This window comes from Vicugna pacos, unplaced genomic scaffold (genome assembly GCF_048564905.1).
Source record: "Vicugna pacos unplaced genomic scaffold, VicPac4 scaffold_19, whole genome shotgun sequence".
Lineage (NCBI taxonomy): Eukaryota > Metazoa > Chordata > Mammalia > Artiodactyla > Camelidae > Vicugna > Vicugna pacos.
The window spans coordinates 39096165-39116246 of record NW_027328740.1 but is presented as its reverse complement, the minus strand read 5'-3'; the positions used below and the strand labels follow the sequence as shown (position 1 = coordinate 39116246).

At 39.5% G+C, this 20082-nt stretch overlaps 1 protein-coding gene and 1 long non-coding RNA gene across 2 annotated transcripts in view; one reads left to right on the top strand and one right to left on the bottom strand.

The window, feature by feature from the left end:
• LOC140693421 (uncharacterized) overlaps positions 1–20082 on the bottom strand; it is an 823905-nt gene that overhangs the window by 178805 nt on the left and 625018 nt on the right. The gene's annotated exons all lie outside the window — the stretch shown is intronic.
• LOC140693407 (trafficking protein particle complex subunit 9-like) overlaps positions 1–20082 on the top strand; it is a 117044-nt gene that overhangs the window by 20385 nt on the left and 76577 nt on the right. The window contains exons 2-5 of the mRNA XM_072957286.1: positions 1461–1582; positions 2019–2079; positions 2242–2335; positions 2613–2733. Of these exons, the coding sequence (XP_072813387.1) occupies positions 2284–2335; positions 2613–2733 (173 nt within the window). The 5' untranslated portion in view covers positions 1461–1582; positions 2019–2079; positions 2242–2283. The remainder of the gene's footprint in view (positions 1–1460; positions 1583–2018; positions 2080–2241; positions 2336–2612; positions 2734–20082) is intronic.

Sequence of the window (20082 nt, the reverse complement as noted above, 5' to 3'; positions counted from 1 at the left end):
TCAGTTTCTGCAGAGGAACCCACTGGGATTGTGATCGAGTCCACGTTGAATATATGGATCGCTCTGGGGAGCACTGCCATCCCAAGAATGCTGTCATTTGATTCAGGAATGTGCGTGGTGTGTCTGTCCAGGTATTTAGGTATTCTTTAATTTTTTTCAGCATTGCATAGAGTTTACATTGGATTATTTTACTATATATTTTGCCTTTATACTGAGGACAAGTGTGCAAGGTACCGGGATCAGAAGTGTATTGGAGCTCCGCAGCTTGCTGCCACCATGGACGCTGTGCTCTTGCTTCGCCCACTGTACAATGTTGCACAAAATAGGACCTAAGTAACTCTCTCTTGAAAGAATGATTATATGATTGCTGGATGATGCTTGAGAGTCCTTGTGATGATGTCTTTTTCCCAGAATTTCCCCTCTTCTTTACTATGCCCTTTCCCTTCCTTTCCTCCAGCCTGTGTTTCAGCCTGCCTGTGGCATTGATTTTCCTTGTCTGTGGACTCTTCCTTTCACTAGTTCGTGATAATGTTACATGTGAGATGTGGAAACTTGCTAGATGTCAAGAAAGAGGAAATCCATTGCATTCTAGTTTTTTTAGAGTGTGCTATTGTATTATCGATTGAAATGAAATCAGGCTGACCCATTGAGCCATCCCCTGAGCTCTTTTTGCCTTCCTACAGGTGATACTGCTCTCGTTGCTGCATGTGCCCTTCCCCCAGACTTGGTTTTGGGGTTGAGTAAGTCACCGTCACTGGAGCCCTCTCTTTAAATGATGAAGAGAACATTTGCTCTTTCTCCCTGTTTGGGGACTTGGATGAGATGAGGCAACAGATAAAGAATGGAGCCCCACCTCATTCTGACCCCCGCTCTTTCCGTTCCTTTCTCCAGGGGAAGAGTACAATTCAAAAATATAAAGATTGTGAACTAATGAGATAGACAAGACAACCGATCATTTATTAAATACCCTTTCATGCCAGAAACAAATGTATTATACACACAAAAAGCACATAAAATACGGTAGTACTGTGGTTACAAACGTGGGTCCGAGTTCGAGTCCTGGTCTGGAGTGACAAGTCCTGTGAGATGGAGAATTGGTAGGTCGGCTTAGCCTCTCTTGGACTTGTTTTCTGTCCTGCAGAGATGGGGCTCGCTAGGCGTCCCTCCCCCGTAGAGGTGCTGAGGGGTGTAAAAGACACGTGTAGGCAGACCGAGCACAGCTGCTCTTTCCTCGTAAGTGCAGGATAGCATCGCTTTTGCGGTGATGGCTTTATGACTGCACCGTGTAGACTCTCAGTGCTCCAAAGGGATGCCTTGCAGATTGGAGATGGGATTCTCACTTCTGTATATACCCAAGGATTGTGTTATTGGGCCTTGCTAATTTGACTCTATTCTTTAGAAAGTACATAATGTAGATATATTTTTCAAACATGCATGATTTTTTCTTTTATTATTTATAGTTCTACCCTCTCATCTCTTGGTGTGACTTTTCATGGAATCCAGGAAACAGTCCTAAGCAACCTGCCTCTTCACACTTCTCCGTGGTGGTTTCCTTCCCTGACTAGAAGAGGGTTTTGCATAGGTAATTTTGATTGCTCCCCTTCTCTTGGAGACTCTCTGTTTTTCTGCCCATCTCTCACCTGTCCATCTGTCCATTTCTCTACCCACTCATTCTTCTGACTTGTTTCAATAAGCATTTCAGGCAGCTTACAGAAGAACAGGTACCAAATAAACAGGTGAGAAAATGGGGCCAAGTTCATACAGTGAGGCTAGGAGTTGAGCCAGTGTGAGAGTTGCCAGCGTGAGACACACGCCTCTGCCTTGTGACTTATAAGATAGACAACATCAATGTGCCTGAAGCTCCCAGCAGACACAGGGAAACAGGGTTTGTGGGAGATGCTCATTGGCTGTGAAATAAATAAGTGGCTTAGTAGAAGCCCAGCCTTTCCAAGTACTAAGGCTTAGGAGAATATTTTAGTGTCTTCCAAAACCAGATTATTGCATCTTTTCTTTTTCAGAGTTTTATGTATAGTTGGTTTACATTCTATACCTGGAAATTTCTCCAAAACTTCTGCCCACGTGAGTCCCATGACTCGGGAATGGGGTGGTTCTGCTCATTGACGGGTGTTGGCCAGAAACGGAAAATGACAGCCTCAAAGGAGCCTGGGATTTATCAGTTATGTTTTGTCAGTGCTGTAGATTTCAGAAAATGCTTTCACCTTTTCTTTCCATCTGAGGCAGCAGCGCGCTCTCTTACCAGCATCAGGAGCTCAGGGCCACGGGATGGTGGGGGCTGACTGCACTGCCGTCAAGACAGCTGAGCTAGTCACTGCAGGTGTGGTTCTTTTACATACTGCAGTTCATGCTCTTTACTAGAATGTTTCAACAGGGAGTTAATTAACTGAGTTAATTAACATTTTATAAATATGATGCTTTGTTGAAAAGACAGTCATAGGCAGAATATAAGTTGTGATCACTTTAAAAATGGTTTCATTACTGAAATTTCAGTAGGAAAGATCCAGTTTATCTTATTTCCGCCTCTCTTTAAAAGTAACAAAGAAACAAGACAGAAAAAGCAGAGGATGATTTCTGTTCTTCCTCTCGGCTTGCAGGTGCCCTCACCTCCAGTGGCATCCATCCAGACACCAGCACTGACACTGGCCGTGCTCAGAACTGCCTCAGCCCTGAAGACACATCTGACAAATGGAAGGGGGCCGCGCCCTGTTACAGCAGGTGCTCTCACTTTGTGGGTCCTTATGTAACTGCGCGGTGTTATTCAGGATCGCCCTTTCTACACTTTGTGACGCTGCTGCGGTGTCTCCTAGTTATTTGTTTCTGTAAGTACTCGTGTAATTTTCCAATGTGTGGTACTAGACATCTAAAAATGCATTTTTCAGATGAAAAATAGTGTGTATTTAATATAAATGTATGAAAAAAGGGTCAAATGGATCTATCCTGGTGCCAGTACTCAGAGATAATAATTAACACATTAACATCTATTTTCTGTTCTTTTCATCAGTGTGTATTACCTCTGTCATAAAAACCAGCGAGCAATGTGTGCCTGTATACTGTGTGGAGACCTCCATTTTCCATTCGGCTTATTACACATTTTTCTACAATATTCTATCTCCCCTGGCATGATTTTTAATGACTAGTATAGCATTCTGTCTTGTGGAGTCCTCGTCCATTTTACTTTGGACTTAAATAAACTTTTAAATTCCAAGTATACTTAACTGAAATTCTGAAAAGAGATCTGTTGTGGTACCGAAAGTCCCCTACATCCCTTCCCCTTTTTTCCTGAGAGTAAAAACTGCTGACAATGTGGAGTATATATTTCATGACCTTTATGCCTATGTCATATAAATAAACTCATACATACACGTATATGAGAAATCTATGTCTATGTGTGTGTATATATGCTTTATTGAAAAATAAGGCCATACTATATGTTTTCTGCAGCTCGGTTTATTCACTCAGGTATATATCACAGACGTCCTCTCTCTCCAGACTCACCCGGTCCTTTCAGATAGAGTAGAGGGTTTTCCTGATATGCAGGTTTGGTCTCTTGTGTAAGGACACCTTTCGTGGGGGCGTACTGTGGACAAGGCCTTGGACCACGCCGAAACACCGGAACTTTAGTGCCCACAGCTCACCGTGATTTACCGCATCATTGTCTTGATGGTGGACACTTAAGTTTTCTCCATTTTCCACTGTCAGAAAGGGTGTTTGACTGGCATACTTCTTATACAAACATTCCTGTGATCTTGTATGAGTATTATTTTCGTTAAGGTTTCTGGAAATTTAGTCCTTGGATGTGACAACTACATAAATCACAGGCTCCTTTCAAGTGAATCAAGAAATTCCTTCTCCTGTGGGGCATGAAAAGATGTAGAATAACTTATGTAACCAATTCTCTATCACTGGATATGATTTCACTTCAGCTTTTCTTCTCACCATTGTAAACAGTGCTGTGTAAATGCTCTGATAAGTACATCTTTTTGAACTGAATTTTTCTAAATGAAACGATTCCAAAATGTGGAGTTCAGCCTGTGTGTACACACGTTTTTCAGAGTTTACATATCCATTGACATGTCATCCTCCAAAAGATCGCTCACAGTTTGTTCTCTCAAAGATGGACACTAGCTAGAATATCTTTTAAAAATATGTGCCAATATGATGAGCAAAAGTACTTTTTCATTGTTTTAATTTGCACTTGATGACCAGTGAGGTATTGAGCATTTTTCACTCATTAGCCATCTGACTTTTAAAAAGTGAATGATCTCTTTTGTCCTTTGCACACATTTAAGTGAGGCAGCTTCTTGTTGCTTTGTGACAGCTCTATGTATATTATGAACATTAACCCCTTGTCTTCATCAACATGTATCAGAGAGCTTTTCCTTGTCATATTTTGCCTTTCATTTTGTTCAGTAGGTTCATTTTTGTTGTGGCCCAAAATAATCTTAAGATTGTAAATGTCTTCTTTTTGGGTTTTATTCCTGATATTATTCTTAGAAATACTTTCTTATAATGGTATAAATTTCTTCTGTAGGTTTTTTTAATCTCTAAGATGGAGATGATGATGGTACTTGTTATAGTGAAGAGAAGTTGAATTAATATGAGCAAAGAATTATATTCGCTGTTATTAGTACTTTCTAATATTCACATCACATTCTGTAATTTTTCTTGTGGTCATTATGACTGGAATAGAATTTGTTTTTTCCAGGGGATTCTCTGATTGTCCCAAGACAATTATTGAATTCCTACTTTGCTTTTTAACTTGAAATCCCACCTGTAAAGAATACTTATGTACACTAGAGTCTCTTTTTGAGCTCATGGTTTATTTTTATCAATCTTACTTTCTTACACTAGCACTATATCTTACATATTGTAAACATTTATTTAATATCTGACAGTGCGATTTTTTGATTCTCTTTTCGATCCCAAATTTTCTTGGTTAGTATTATGACTTTATTATTCCTGAAGAATTCTAATATAATTTTTCAAGTTAAAAAAAAAAAGAAGTGCTCTCGTGGGATTTTTTAGTACTTTTGAATTATCTTTAGGAGAACGTACATTTTTACAAAACTGCTTTCCTGCATACAAAATGTTGATGTCTCTACTTTCACACCTCTTACTTTACCCCACAGTACAGTCCTGTACTTCCTCCATGTACAACATGGGCATTGTTTTTGAGTTTATTCCAGATTATTGTTGATGTTTTTGTTAATTATTTAAGTCAGAATTTTTTGCTATTGTATATTTTAACTGTTAAAACTGACACCTAGGAAGGCAGATTCGGTTTGTAAATACTCACTTTGTAACTTCTCATTTAAAATTGTAAGTATTAAGTACTTGTTACAGAATCCTTTCTTTTCTGTTTTTAAAAATTTGTTTCCAAGATTCTCAAAATGGTCATAGCAAAGTAGTATAGGTGGGGACAGAGATGGAGAGAGGTAGTGTGGCTCATGTACAAACTGTGAGCACTTTCATGGCTGTGTTTACGCTGGAAAAGCCGCTGAAGAGTCCAGGATAAAACAGGGGTGGCTTTGTATGCAGTTGAAAGCCAGCTTTCTTGCCTGGTGAAGCCTGGTGGGCGTGACAGGTAGATGATCAAGGTCGAATGGAGGTTATTGGCTGCACAGAGCGCTGTGTCTGAGAACTGGAGAATATCGCCATGGGAAATGCTTGGTGCCAGGAACAAAGCAGAGGAGCTGGGGACCCTGTGTGTTAAGGAATTTCCAGCCCTCGGAGTGGGAAGATCAGACTCTGCATTCAGATCTGAGTTTGAATTCATCCTCTTTAGTTTACTTGTCCTCTGACTTTGGTCAAGCTATATACCCTATTTCACTTCCTGTTTTCTTATCTCTCAAAATAGGAGAATTACAGCCTGCTGCCAGATTGTTTGATCAGGTTAAATAATTAGTGTCTATAAGATGCCACGTACAGTCACAAGCTCAGTGAGAAATGGGCTGTCACCTGTTCTTCTGCAACTCAGTGCTTGACAAGACATGTGGGAAAGCCAGTCCCTAATTTGTGTGTGATGCAAGTAGGAACAAAATTAATGTCTTGCCTTTCCCTAGCAGTATACTTACAGCTTTGCTTCATTTACTTCTTTCCTCCTTTCCTTTCCCCTTTCCCATCCTCCACCAAAAGATCCTGAGACTCTCTCAGAATAGTAGATTCAAATTACTTTAAAGGTTGGCTCATCCTCATGAAATGATAGTAACATAAAAAAAATCTGTGCACATCCCACAATACATTGTATTTGATTTACACACACACGTGTGCACACATACACACACACAATCAGGCTACCTTCCACTTGCAGAGGGATAAGGACCACTTTTTCTGAGTTTTCACTCACTGAGCTTGAGAACAATGTCTCTTACACAGACTTTCACCAGGCTTCGTGCATGGTGTTTTTAATTGAATTTCGGCTTTGTGGCCATAGATATAGTCTCCTAATAGAAGAGAGAAAGTGGAGACATAGACATTCCGCTGAGATATTGGTGTCATCATATTTTAGTTGGAAAGGACTTAAGACAGCATAGAGTCGTAATATTATATGGGTGAGAATCCATGATGTTGTAACTTGGACAAGAACATGGACCTTCTGCCGTCTTGTCCACAAAGGTGAAGAGGCAACTGGGCAGGGGATGGTAGGGATCCTTCTTGCTTGAGTTCCATGTTCTTGCTAGTTTTCATTGCTCAGTTGCCTTTAGTTTATGTCCATGAGGCCTCTCATGGGAAGGTCACTCTGTCCTGATAGATTGAGTTTCTTATCAGCAAAAAGCTCTGGACCCACTCATATTTCCCAGAGTTTTCTGCTGACCTGCTGACACTTTATATAATTGAGACCTAAGAAACTACAGAATATAAAATCCTTATTGTTATTGTTTGCCCTCGAGTTCCATAGGAAGGGGTGCTGTCTCAGGCTGTCTAAAGCCAGATCTGAACAAAGATAGGGTGACAGGCTGTGCTGCTGGTCCTCCACAGTTGAAGGGGATTTCCAACTTAGCTTTATATTCAAGGCAGATGAGTTCAAATCTTGCCTTTACCAGTTATTATCTTTGTGAATTTGGGGAGAAACTGTACTTTTTTGTGTCCAAATTTGTTTATCTGTAAGTAAGTTCAGTATTTATTTTAAGGTTTCTGTTTTAGAATTGAATGAGCTAATACTCTCATTTATACCTAAACTAGTGATCTCATGGTTCTATGCTGGTGCCTTGGTAGTTGATTACTAAGGGACTCCGCAGTGAGATTGGGGGTGGGGGACCCTGGATAATAGAGCTTATATTCCAGGATATGCTTGTAAAAGACCGAATGTGCAGTGGATTTTTAGTAAATATCTACTCCTTTCCTAATCTGCATTGATTGTGTATATATCTTTATACTAATATATGAACAATTTTTATTGCAATTTAAATATCTTTGTAGTATTTACAATATCTAGTTATAAAAATACGTGAAATAAAAAGATTTGAATTTATTTTCTTTTCAATAAGCAAAACAAAATAAAATAGAAAAGAAAAAAGTTTTGAAGGAGTAGAAATAATTTTATTTCTGTGGAATCAATTCCTTGTAATAGGTTTTTTGTTCATGTTGTTAAAAAGCATATAAAATTGATAGGTGGTGAAATACTGGAAATGAGGAAACAGTGGAGACATACTACCTCTAAGGCAGTCAATTTGTTACCAAGTCCAAACTCGTTCTGCTTGCTGCATGACAGGCCGATTAATCGGGAGATGAGATGTTGGAGTAAGGAAAAGAGACTTTATTTGTAAAGCTGGCAGACCCAGAAAATGGCATATTGTTATCCAGTAGAACTCTCTTCCCCAGGGCAGAATTCAGTCTCCTTTTATACTAAAAAGCGGCAGGGATGTGGCTGGTTGTTGCAAACTTCTTGCTGTATGAATTGTTTGTCCTTGAAATCCTTTGTTCCTGCAGCTGTCCATGTGGGTCAAATTATGGTGCCCCTGTAAAACCTCCAAAAAAAAAGAAAGGTTATTCACTATTTTACAACTTGCCATCTATACATAAGTGTAGAAGAGCAAATATCCTTAAAGATCAGAGCCCGGAGAATAGGCCCTCCTGGATATTTCAGGCTAAAGGCAACTTTCTTTTACAAAAGGTGCAGAGATAGCAAGTCTGAGCCTAGAAAACAAGGTACAGGATTAAAGCCAAATGAACACATCTAACATGGAGTGAAATTTGTTCTTTCTATTACAATTTCTTTTTCTCCCTCATAAATAATTTTAGTAAGAAACATGAGCAATTTTTTTATTTTTGCTTCTTAATAAAGGACTACAACTACAATTTAGTGAGCAGGGATGCTGTGCGTGCCTTGGTGTCACAGCAAACTCTTGTTGGTGGTGGTCGACCCTGCAACATGCCTGATGCCCCGTGAGTGTTGGTGAGGGTCCCCCTAACCAGGGGCTCTATTCAGGAACCACCATATGCGCGTTGACCTCTGGCACCTCTTTTTCAGCTGCAGGAAATTTTTTCAGATTCTATGATAGAAAAATCACTCCAGCTAGGGATAATCAGGGAGTCAAGGAAGAGGAAAAGGGCTTGAAGTAGAGTAGAAGAGAAAGACAGAAGCTCAGGGAGCCTGGGGGCTTGGCAGCGCTGCCTCAGGAGAGAGAGGAGCAGAGGTGTGGATGGGACCGGCTACGGAACCAGCTCCTGCAGCTTTCCCTGAACCCAAGCCACACAGCTTTTAATAGGGCCCAGGACTCTCTCCTGGCTGGATGTCACCCTGGGCAGAACCTTGAGAATCGAAGGTAAGGGGTGGGCAGCACTCACCGAGGGGGTCACTGAGGACTTTGGTCAAGTCCACATTGACTTTTCCAGTCATGTGCCTTCACCTGTTCTTTATCTCAGGATCTGAGAAGCAGGAGCAAGGAACTCAGGGAGAGATGCAGGAAGATATCTGACTGTGTTAAGAGACGACAGTCACAGTGACACTGGGAGCGAAGACACTTGCAGCAAAGTAAAATAACTTCACAACCATTGCATCAGAGCTGCATGTGTGAGAGAGCCTAAGCCTGTCTCAGAGTGCAGGGGACAAGCGGAATGGAATGGTAAAATTAACACTGACAATTGAAATTTTGTTAAATAGCCTGCTACTTTTAATTTTATCACTTCACTGTATGCAGGTGTATTTCTATGAGCATTTATAGGTTCACACAACCCCACCAGCCCCTCTTGCCCCCATGGGGGATGGGATTTCTCAAGCACAGTGCCCCTCCTGCTTGCTTGGGCCACGCTGCGGGTCCTCACCTGGGGCCGGACTGCTACAGTACACTGAGTCCCCGAGGCACGGCCTGGGATACATGACAGGAACAACTGTGCTCTTGGCTGAGGGCCTCCATTTCCCCCTGCAGTGTAAGAATGCCAGTGACTCAGTTAGAAGCATGCATCCAAGCCGTCCTTCCGTGTCATCACCATCTAGAAGCGGTGCCTGAATCTTCTGAATTTCTGCAGAATGTGGTTTACAATCACCTTGAACAAGTGAGTGTGTGTCCTCTTTCAATTGGAGGAGTTACTGCCATTTTCCTGGAACTTACTCACCACTAGTCCATCTGATTTTTCTGTGCTAGGATTCAGTATGGCCTGCTAATAACTCTGCAGTCAGATCTAGAAACCCTGATGAAGAGGATTATTTATTTTCTTTCTTTATATGATGGTATTTTACTTTCAAATTTCTGAGTTTTCAGTTCTTGGAGGAATGTTTTGGGGGTTGGAGAAACAATTTTGCTCTTACCATCTTTGTGACCTGTTGCTATATGCGTCTCACCTGTCTTCTGTCACTTGTGAGGCGGTTCTATTTTTGACCCTGTCCGGGTTGTTCATATTTTAAAACATAAAATCTGTAAAAGTACAGTCCCTTTTACTCTGAAGACATTCCACAAATACTCCTTTAATCTGGGTATGGTTTTAAGAAGACACAATAATTGGAATATATACTTGCAGGTTGCCAGTGCAAAATCCCCAAATTAATAGTCGAGCTCAACATCTAAAATCTTTCTAATCTACCATGGATTTGTATGGATAAGTGAAGTAGTTTGCTAAGAACTCAATCCTCCCAAGCTGATGCTCTGCCAGATGGTGGAGCCGAGGGACGAGGGTGTGTCCTGCCCTTACTGAGCTGACAGTTTCATGGCAAGGACCTTCACCAGGTGAAGAAATTGAAGTTTCTTCTAAGAACAGTGGGTCTGAAATGAGTCCAAAAGCGTGGGAGTGACACAATCACATTTGTCTCAAGTAGGGGAGAGTGGCTGTGGGGCCACCTGGGAGACTCATGAGTCCAGGTGGGCAGTGTTGTTGGCTTCCAATTGAGCGGTGGGACGGTCAGTGGGTAAAAGCGAACAGATTGAAGGCATGTTTAGATGGTAAAGAGGAAAGGATCAATGCTGTCTGTGAAGGTAGGATGGAGTAAGGCCCAGGTTTCTGGGTGGATTAATGAGTTAAATAATGGTCCTGCTGTGTTCTGAGGAGGGAAAGCAGCAGAGGGAGTTCTGGGGGAAAACTGATGAGTTCAGCTGTGGGTAAAGTGAAAGGCTGTTAGATGTGTGGTCTGGGAGCTCTGGTGAGAGCCAGTAGTGAGTAGGGGGCGGGGAGAGAGACTTTCAAATCATTTTGTCTTGTGAAAATACATACAAGAATGAGTAATGACACAACCCCTGTATATTCTGGATTTAAAACCCAGTAACATTTTGCTATATTGACTGCAGGGGTTCTTAATTTTTTAATAGAAATAAAATAAATAGAAACAAAATAGTGGAGTTAATGAATATCTTAGAGTTGATGTGTGTCCTTGTATGTATTTTCATACCTCATCTGTTTATAAACATAATCTACAAAAAGTTAACTTGCTTAGCATTAGAGTTAAACAGAGGGACGTGACACACTCTGTTGGTGGTTCAAGGTGATTTCTTGGGCAAATTATGTAGCCTCTCTGTGCCTTAGTTGCATCTTCTGTGACTGCCCCCATGCCCCTCATCACAGCTGATTTCCTAGACTAGAAGTTGGGAGGGAGGCTGCTGAAGGGAGTAAGAGGTGGCAACTGCTAGGGTCACTGAAGAGAGAGACAAAAACAGATTAAAGCCGAGAAACTGAGTGCTAATACCCTCAAAGGAGAAAGAATCCCTTAGTTTTTTGAGCCACTTAGCCTAACAGAAAGAAAATCATGTGGATCCAAAGCTCTTGAGCATATGAGTATTGTGGGTGGGAGGGTTTCATCAGAAAAGGGTTGAGAAAAGGCCTTTTGGTTTCCCTTTACGTTTCCAGTAAGGATGAGGTGCAGAAGAAAAACCACCCGTTTCACAGTTGAAGGTGCTGTTTTGTGCGAAACTGACCGAAGGTTGGAAACCATTCATCAGTGGTGCTGGCAAAAGAAGAGACTTCTGGATTGGGTGGGGCACTTGCTGTGACTTCCAGGTGACCTGCTGGCTGGGGGCTGTGAGGCGGGCAGTAGGTTTGCAGTGTGACCTGGGTATAATCCCTGGCATTGAGGCTGCTGATCTGACTAGCAGAGCTGGGCAGACACCGTCCTAACGGGGCTGCTCGGGATGAGGCCTGGGACACCTGCCATGCTGAGGGCGAGAGGAGAGCTCCCCTGAAGTTGTGTCCCTGTGAAGATTAGAAACGTCCTCCTGCAGGGGAGGAAGAGCCTCTGAGCAGCGGGCCGGATGCACAGGCAAGACCAGCCTGAGCACGGAGATTTCAGGAAGCCGGAATTCATACAGGCCCGAACAGCCTTGTTCCTGAGAAACTGGAGGGAAAAGATGCTGCAAATGCAGGCTAAGTTCAGACACTATTGTGTGTCATGAGTGATAGGAAAAGACTGTTCAGGCAGCCACGAGAGAACCCTGTGGTTGTCCCAGTTGGGCGTCACACAGGAGGGAGGAGCAGAGTTATATACTTTGCCACTTATTAGCTGTGTGACTTTGAGCAATATCACCCCACTTCTCTCTATATATATCTACATCTGTAAAGAGACACAGTGACAAGCTCGTGTCATCAGAATGCTTTGTTTAGCTCTGATCCCCTTTGTCCAGTCCTGTCAGTGCTACCCTGCAAGGCTCTGCAGCGGCTGCTCTTGCCCTGTGATGGGAGGGCATAAAAGGGCATTGTAGCACCCGAGGGCAGAAAGGGGTTGCTTTAAAAGCAGACATGTAGCCTCCTGCAGCTGCAGACCTGCAGGCAGTTTGGTTCATGGTCGTGGAGAGGACTTTGGAGGCCTTAGCGTCGTCTTAAGACTTGTTTTCCCTTGGGGACCTGATTTGCCTTTGCAGATTAATGTTGAAGATTTGGGCTTCTGGCAAAGCTGTTTTCAGAGATGGGTATATACGTAAAATATCATATAAAATAAAATGATTTATTTAACGTGTGCGACTTTGCAGCTGTTGGGAAGAGCTGTGTTGGCCTGGTCTCCACGGGGGACACCAAGGGTCAGCAGAGCGTGCGGGAGGGAAGGCAGCCTGCAGTGCTTCTGTGGGGTGTTCTCCCCAGCAGGGCGCTCTGCTGAGTTGTCTCTTCTCTGAGTTTGGTTGCCAGAGGAGCAGACAGCAAAGTAATGAGTTCTGGAGGGATTGTATAATGACAGGAAGAAATAGGAACCTGGAGATTTTCTGGACTAAAACACGCTTTTGGTTCCTGATTCAGTGTGTTCCATTACAGAATTGATGAGTTGTGTCTATTCTGGAACGTCATTGAAATAAACGTTCAGCCTAAATGTTAAGGGCTTTGATTTATTTGGCTGGAGGACTCGAGCCGGGATGACAGCCTCTCAGATCACTCTGAGGGACTGCTCCCAAGAGGTAGTGGAGGAGCTAGGATAAATAGAATCTTTACAACAAAGATCAGGTAATTGGAACAATAAAATATTGCTTGTTATCTAAAGAAAACCAGATATCTCAAGTTCAAGTATTTAGTGGTTTTCTATGTATGGTGGGAAGCAAACATTTGGGTCATTGAATTCATTCCTTTGGCAATCCCCTGGCTATCTAGGGCCAGTATCCTGTCCTTTCTTACTCTGAGTCTGCTCAGAGGGCACCACTGTGAGTTGTTGAGAGGCTGGGCTGCAGGCGTGTCCTCGCTGGGGGTTGGCAGCAGCCGCTGATGATTTGGATTCAGCATTCTTTGTTTACTGACATGGTTGCAGTATTTTCATGCACATTGTAGTATTTTCATTCACAGTGTTCCCCCTTGGTCCTAAATTCGACCAATATTTTGAGAGACATTTCATGACCAATTTTGTCCCACGGTGCTAGGATGGCTCATTCCTAGTTCAGGTGAAGAATCTTCTGAGTTGCCATTCAAGGTGTTAGTTTTTTTTATCAGGCCCTGTTGATACTAAAAGTTCTCTGGATCACCTGTCTTACTACTCTATTATGATCCAGGAAGTGTTTACCCATCTTTGCTCATTCCCATACCTAGAATCACACTATTATATTTATTTTATTCAGGGTTATAAATTTTATCTGTTTCTTCAAGATGTTTAGCCATCATCCATCTTGTGGGCCTAGTTACACATTGGGAAATGTAACAGACAACAATTTTATAAAATAGACAGGATATAAGTAATACAGCTAGTAACGTTAATAAAGTCACGAGTAAGAATTTAATAGTCGAGAAGTTGTATTTTTGGGTTAAAATTTTGCTTGTGTTTCTGAGTTTGATCCTATGAGAAAGTTCATATTTATGGTCAGGGTCAGGGCAGGTATTAATTGGCCAGTTGAAATCTCCCACCTTGTAAGATCAACAGTGGCCTAAACAGAACTATAAATTCTTTTTAGAATAACGTTTCTGAGGGCTATCTAGTTAGAGCCTTGGAGTAGGGAAACCCACCAAGGTAACACAGAAGTACTAGACATAGGTAATTTATCATAAACTTAACAATTGGAGTAGTTCATAATCAAAGGTTGGAGAAATTATCAAAGTAATTGGTATACAGTCCTGGTCCGGTGTCTTGGGTCAGCAGTCTAGCTCAGATGTCATCTTCTTCTCATCCTGGTATGGAAGCTTTTTCTCCATTTGGGCATTGTTTTAAGGTGAGCATGGCTCTATAGGCCAGTGCACTGCAGGGGCTGTTTCAGATAGGAAATGAATCCGAGACTCCGTTTCCTTCAGCTTTGGTGTGTATGGTCTAGTTAAGAGTATCTGAAAAAGGGTCTTTCCATTCAGGTTGGAGACAGTTCTTTAAGTCATGCCTGTTGCAGTATGTATAATCCCCTGGCTGCAGGTCATGGGGCATTGGAATTTTACCCAAGGATAGATTAGTGAGCTTCAGAATCAAACCTAGAGTATTCTTTTCATAATTCAATTAAACTGTACAGCAGTGTGACATAACAGCAAGGAATGATCTGGGAAGTGTCTTAGTAAATATGGTCCTCAATTAACAAAACTAGAATTTAATATCGACTAAAATATAATTTTTTTCTCTCTAAAGTTACCCTCAGTTTTCTCAAATATAGCCAAATCAAGATTAATTTCTTTACAAATTAAATCTGATTATTTGATCATATAGGCTTTTTAAATTGACTGTGTTGGAAGTTTTAATACGGAGTCTCAGGGTAGAATGTTAATAAGGTTTTCTAAGGCCAAGAAAGCCACGTCAAGGCTTTTCATGGATTTTTGCCTTACAGATTTAGGTAAATTCTTTTCTCTTTAAAATCCTTAAAATACCTTTATACTCCTATATCTCTTAGGAGATGATCTCCCTAATTTGTCTGATAGAGCCACTGGGGACCTAAGTATTTTTAGTCTTTTGAGGGATCAGATAGAGAGAAAAGATAACTGTTCCAAGTCTGTATACATAGTTATAATTTATCAAATTGCTGTGAACCATAACTAGCTTAAGGAGAAGAGATTCTTTATGTCTGGGAAACAGGTTAAAAGGCAGTAGTATTTCAAACAATATCAAAAATTATAACCATATTCAGCTGGTTAATCAGTCCCATGTAACTAATTCTTTTAATGAGAGTTTTCATTAGAACTTTAAAATGTCTTACCCAGTTTAGTTCAGTGCTGTAGTTTGAAATTTATTAGAAATCAGTAAATCTCCTTGAAGAGAAAGCATTTTGCAAAACCATCAGAAGAAAACTATTAACTGTCTATAAATGACAAAAGATTTAAAAGCATGGTTAAACACCGTTACACTATAATCAATAAAGAAACCTGTTCACTATACCCATAATTATCACTGGTAACATTTCAGATATGCCAGAATTTTAGGGAGTCCATATAATTTCTACAATACCTATATTAATAATATTTCTCATTCAATATAACCTTAGAAGTTTTATGATTCATTTGACAATTCCATGTTATTTAAAATGCCAAATGAAACTTTATAGTTAAAAATCTCTCTTTGGGATGTTTCAGGGGCCTTCTGTAGCATCCCAAACTTAACTGGAGATTAAAAGAATTTTAATTAATTAAATTAATTTTTATTTAATTAATTAGAATTTTATATTTGGGGAGCTTTGTGAAAGATTTCAGAACACTTGATCAGATAAACATATAGATCACTGTAAAGTAGTACTAATTCATTAACAAGAAAATATGTCAAATGTAAAGGCAGAACAGATCAGCTAAGTGGTATAAGAAGTTTTACAATCTGTTACTGAAGGTGGATTAATATTTTAAGAAAATTTTTTCCTCTTAACAGAGAGAAAACCAAATCTAATCTTGTTCCAGCTAACTTCTAAGATTCATTTACGTTGCCCAATTTGATTCTAAACTTAGCCAATTCTGACCACGTACAAAACTTTCCTCAGGGTTCCTTTTCCACAAGCCTTCCACAGCTTTCTATACTTATATTAGTGTGTCCCTTATTTTGTCTTCCATTCAGAGGTAACCAGCTTCAGGAGAAAGTCACTATTTTTCATTAACAAAGTATTATTCCATTCTTACATCTTCCTTTACGCATTTATATTACTTTCCTAGGATACTGAGATCATTCCCTTACTAATAGAGACTATTTCTGTGTGACACCAACCATTTATTAATATTTCTAAACACCGTAATTTCACTGTAAGAGGAAGTTAAATGTTAAGTAATTCATATTTCAATCTTATTTTATCTGAAAATGGCATAGATATTTAATAAAATCTTGTCATTTAACTTAATTTAGCACAACTCTAGAATTTAAAGATATCAAACATTTAGAGATTATTTTAAGCATACATTTTAAAAATATATTTTAAATATTTACCCAAAGCTCTCATCTCATTTGCATTTAATTTACTTAAAATTTTACCACAGCACATTACTGTTATTTTTTTTTTGACAAATCTGCAACAGATATAACAGGATCTTATTTGACTTTCATTAAACCTAGGTACAGTAAAGGTATTATAGTTAAGATGGATGATTTTAAAGATGTCTATATTTATTACAACATACTTAAACTAAACAATATCAAATATTACCTTAATATTGAATATTTTCCAATTCACATGACACTGAAAGTCAATTTGTTAAGTTTTTATTTTAAAAATACTTAATTTTTAAGCTCTTATATTTTTACATCAATTAAGCAGAGCTCTTTGACTTCGAAATTTTTTTTTTTTTAGCAGTAGAAATATCTCACTTCTATAATCTGTATGCAGGCTTATAAACAGACAAAAGCTAGAGATCTCATAGCTTCACTTTAAAACTTACTTATATTTATAATAATACTTGGAGTAAGCTGAATTTGCTTGCTCAAATCACTAAGGCTTACTATTTATGAAACAGATAATTAAGATTTCCTCACAAAGTCTGAAGGACCCGTCAGAGTTCTGAGTTCTAAAATGCCAAAAATTTCATGGCCTCAAGTTTTATTTCGTTGAGCTAATTAGGCTCAGTCCTAGGTCACTGTTTGTTGTATTTATATTTCTGATCTGCAAGACAAAGACACTCTCTTCCAGGTCCCCAGATAAATGCTCTGTCACCCAGACCCAATTTTATCTCCTTAATTGGCATTTTTGTATCAGTGAGAAGAGCTGTAAACAAAGAATTCCATGTTTTAAAACTAAGGTTTTCTTTATTTTGTCTTCCAAAGCTTGCATAAGACATTTATTAAGGTCTCTTTTCCTTGAGTTATAAGTTAAACCCAGGGTAAACCTATTTTTTTTTTTTAGCTACTCAAATTACTTTTTAGATTTACGTTATATTGGACGTCTCAAGTAACTATATTGGTTTCCTTTAATTTGTTCAATTAATATTTTCAAAGGGATAGACATGTGCCCAGCCTTATAATACCAAGAAGGGGAAGCGTTTTTCCACTGAAACATATCTATCCCACAACATAAGCAAAAGGTTTATATAAAGACCATCTAAATATACCAATTTCACAAACTTTTATCTCAATTTTATTAAATCTTATACCTTTAATTTTTATATTTATTAAGTTTAATCAATAATTCTTATTTCTAGAAGGAGTGACAGAAACCTTTTTTTTGTGGGTGTACATTGTATATAATTTTATAGAAGTCTCTAGGATGCCCAAGTTTCAGCCAAAGAGCTTAGGCCCTTCTCGATTTTTAATTTCATTAATTGGTCTGTTGTCCCAATCCTTGATCAAGTATTTCAGTCTACATATAAATATATGTTAAACTGTGGTAAATAAAACAGACTTGTTTGAACTTTAATGTTGGGGGGGAGTAGGTGAACTCTTTGGCCCTTTTTTTTTAACTTTACGTAGTGTAGTATCAAAACCCTGTATGTAAATCCAAAAATGTCCATTTTATTTATCTCATTCAAAATAACCATATAAAAATATTTATCCTTTTGGGATAAGCCACTTATCTGTTTTTTTGACATTTTTACAATCCTTTTTCCAGTTATTCAACCTAATTAACATTAATTATACTAAGTTTTTATTAGCATCTCTAGAAACATTTATCAGAAAGGAAAAACAAAAATGTAGCTTTTCAAACCAGTTATATTTTTATATCTGAGTTCTTAGGTTAACCATTAGATATATTTTTCTGCATTTAAACTTTATTTTAATAGGTACCAATAAAACAGCCGTTTATAATGAGATCTCTTTAAACTTTCACCAATTAAAAAGTTTTTCCAAATTAAAAAATCCATCATATGGCCATCAATTTATATATATATAAATAAATATATATATATATATATATATATATATATATATATATAGTGATTTTAAACCAATAAGATGAAGAGGCCCTTCCACATGAGAGTCGGGGTGTTGCCTAAATAAAATTCAAAGGTTTACTCTCCAAAAGCTTAAAGCCTTCGTGGTCCAGGCTGATGCAACAAAGTTTAAGATGGCAAAATATCTGAAAATTGGTACAATCAAAGAATTGCTTAGAATCCCAATTTATTTGCGTGGCCACCATATGTACACAATACTTGAACTTTTGTATGGCAGAGTCCAAGGTTTCCTTTAAAAACTAAACTAAACATATATATACTTACATGCACACACTTAAAACATCCAGAGAAAGATAAAACGTTTACATTTCAAGGACACAGGAAGAGAAATCCAAGTTCCCACTAAAGGGGATTTTGTTTTTACAAGTTCAGAATGCCAAAAAATGTTTTTATCAGGCCTGGTTATTTCCAGAGTGAGTTTTTTTTTTTTCTTATTCCCGATTAATGTTGTAAGTTTTGTATGTACATAAATCTGGCTGGGGTTTTACTTGGAGACTGGCAATCTGTCATTTCTTTTTCTTTTCTTTTCTGTTCTTTATTTTTTTTTTTGAAAGTTCTATTCCCCATTGTAAGGTCGGGTTCTCAGAATAAATTTGCTAGTAAGATTTCCCAGAGGGACAACTCTGTGGCATGAAGTCTTTGTGTCTACCACTCCTGGAAGATTCCCTGTCACCCGAGAATGCTGTTACCAGCCAGGAGGATGGTCCAAAATTTGGAGTTGAAAGTTTCCTCATAAGAGTTTTACTTTTATCCTGAAAAATTCAATGGAGGTAACCAAATTGAGGAAAACATTAGACCAGCCTCTTACCTAACCACTCAGTCCTGAACCCAGTGTCTTTCAACTTGGACCCACTCGGGATGTCTCCACTGGGTGGGTAATTCACCTCAGTTTCTTTCAACTGGAGGGCCACGTACCTGGATACACTGCCAGATAAAACTTAGGATCATCAACCAATATGTGAGATCTGAGAACCAGGAGAGACTCAGCCAAATTCATCTGGACCCCCCGAGGAGGCGGATGAGCACAAAGGGCCACTGCTGGTACCAAGGCTCTGGTTACTTGGAGAGTTCAGGTGGAGAGAAATCTGCTGTGGTGCTTCATGGTGTCCAAAACTGTTGACTGAAATAAACGTGCAGCCTAAAAGTTAAGAGTTATGTTTCATTTGGCGGGAGGACTCGAGCCAGGATGACCGTCTCTCAGAACTCTCTGAGGGACTGCTCCCAAGAGGTTGAGGAAGAGCTAGGATATATAGGAGCTTTACAACAAAGACCAGGTTGTTGGAACAATAAAAGATTACTTGTTATCTAAAGAAAGCCAGGTATCTCAAGTTCAAGAATTTAGTGATTTTGTATGAATGGGAGGAAGCAAATATTAGGACTCACTGAATTCATTTTTTAGACAAGCACCTAGCTATCTCGGGCCAGTAGCCCGTCCTTTCTTATTCTGAGTCTGCTCAGAGGGCACCATTGTGAGTTGCTGCAGTGGCTGGGCTGCAAGCCTGTCCTCGCCGGGGAGTGGCGGAAGCCTTTAATGACTTGGTATCAGTATTCTTTGTTTACTGACATGGTTGCAGTATTCTCATTCACATTGTAGTATTTTCGTTCACAGACCGAATATGGATCATCTGCAAACTTGGAAAGCAACCGAGATGGAATTACTGCAGATACCTTCTGCTTTAATAAGCCGTGTGCAAACATAAACACGGAGGAAGCATACACTTGGATTTGGAGGTGTAGGAAAGGGATCCTGCACATTGCAGGAGAACGCAATGCAGAATTCCTTAAGTCCAACTTTCTTTACTGTAGTGGTTTCTGAGAACAGTTTATGGTAATTAAACAACATTGACAAACGGTGGCACACATTGCTTTTAAGAGATGGCCGGCTGCAAACTTTTATATTGGACA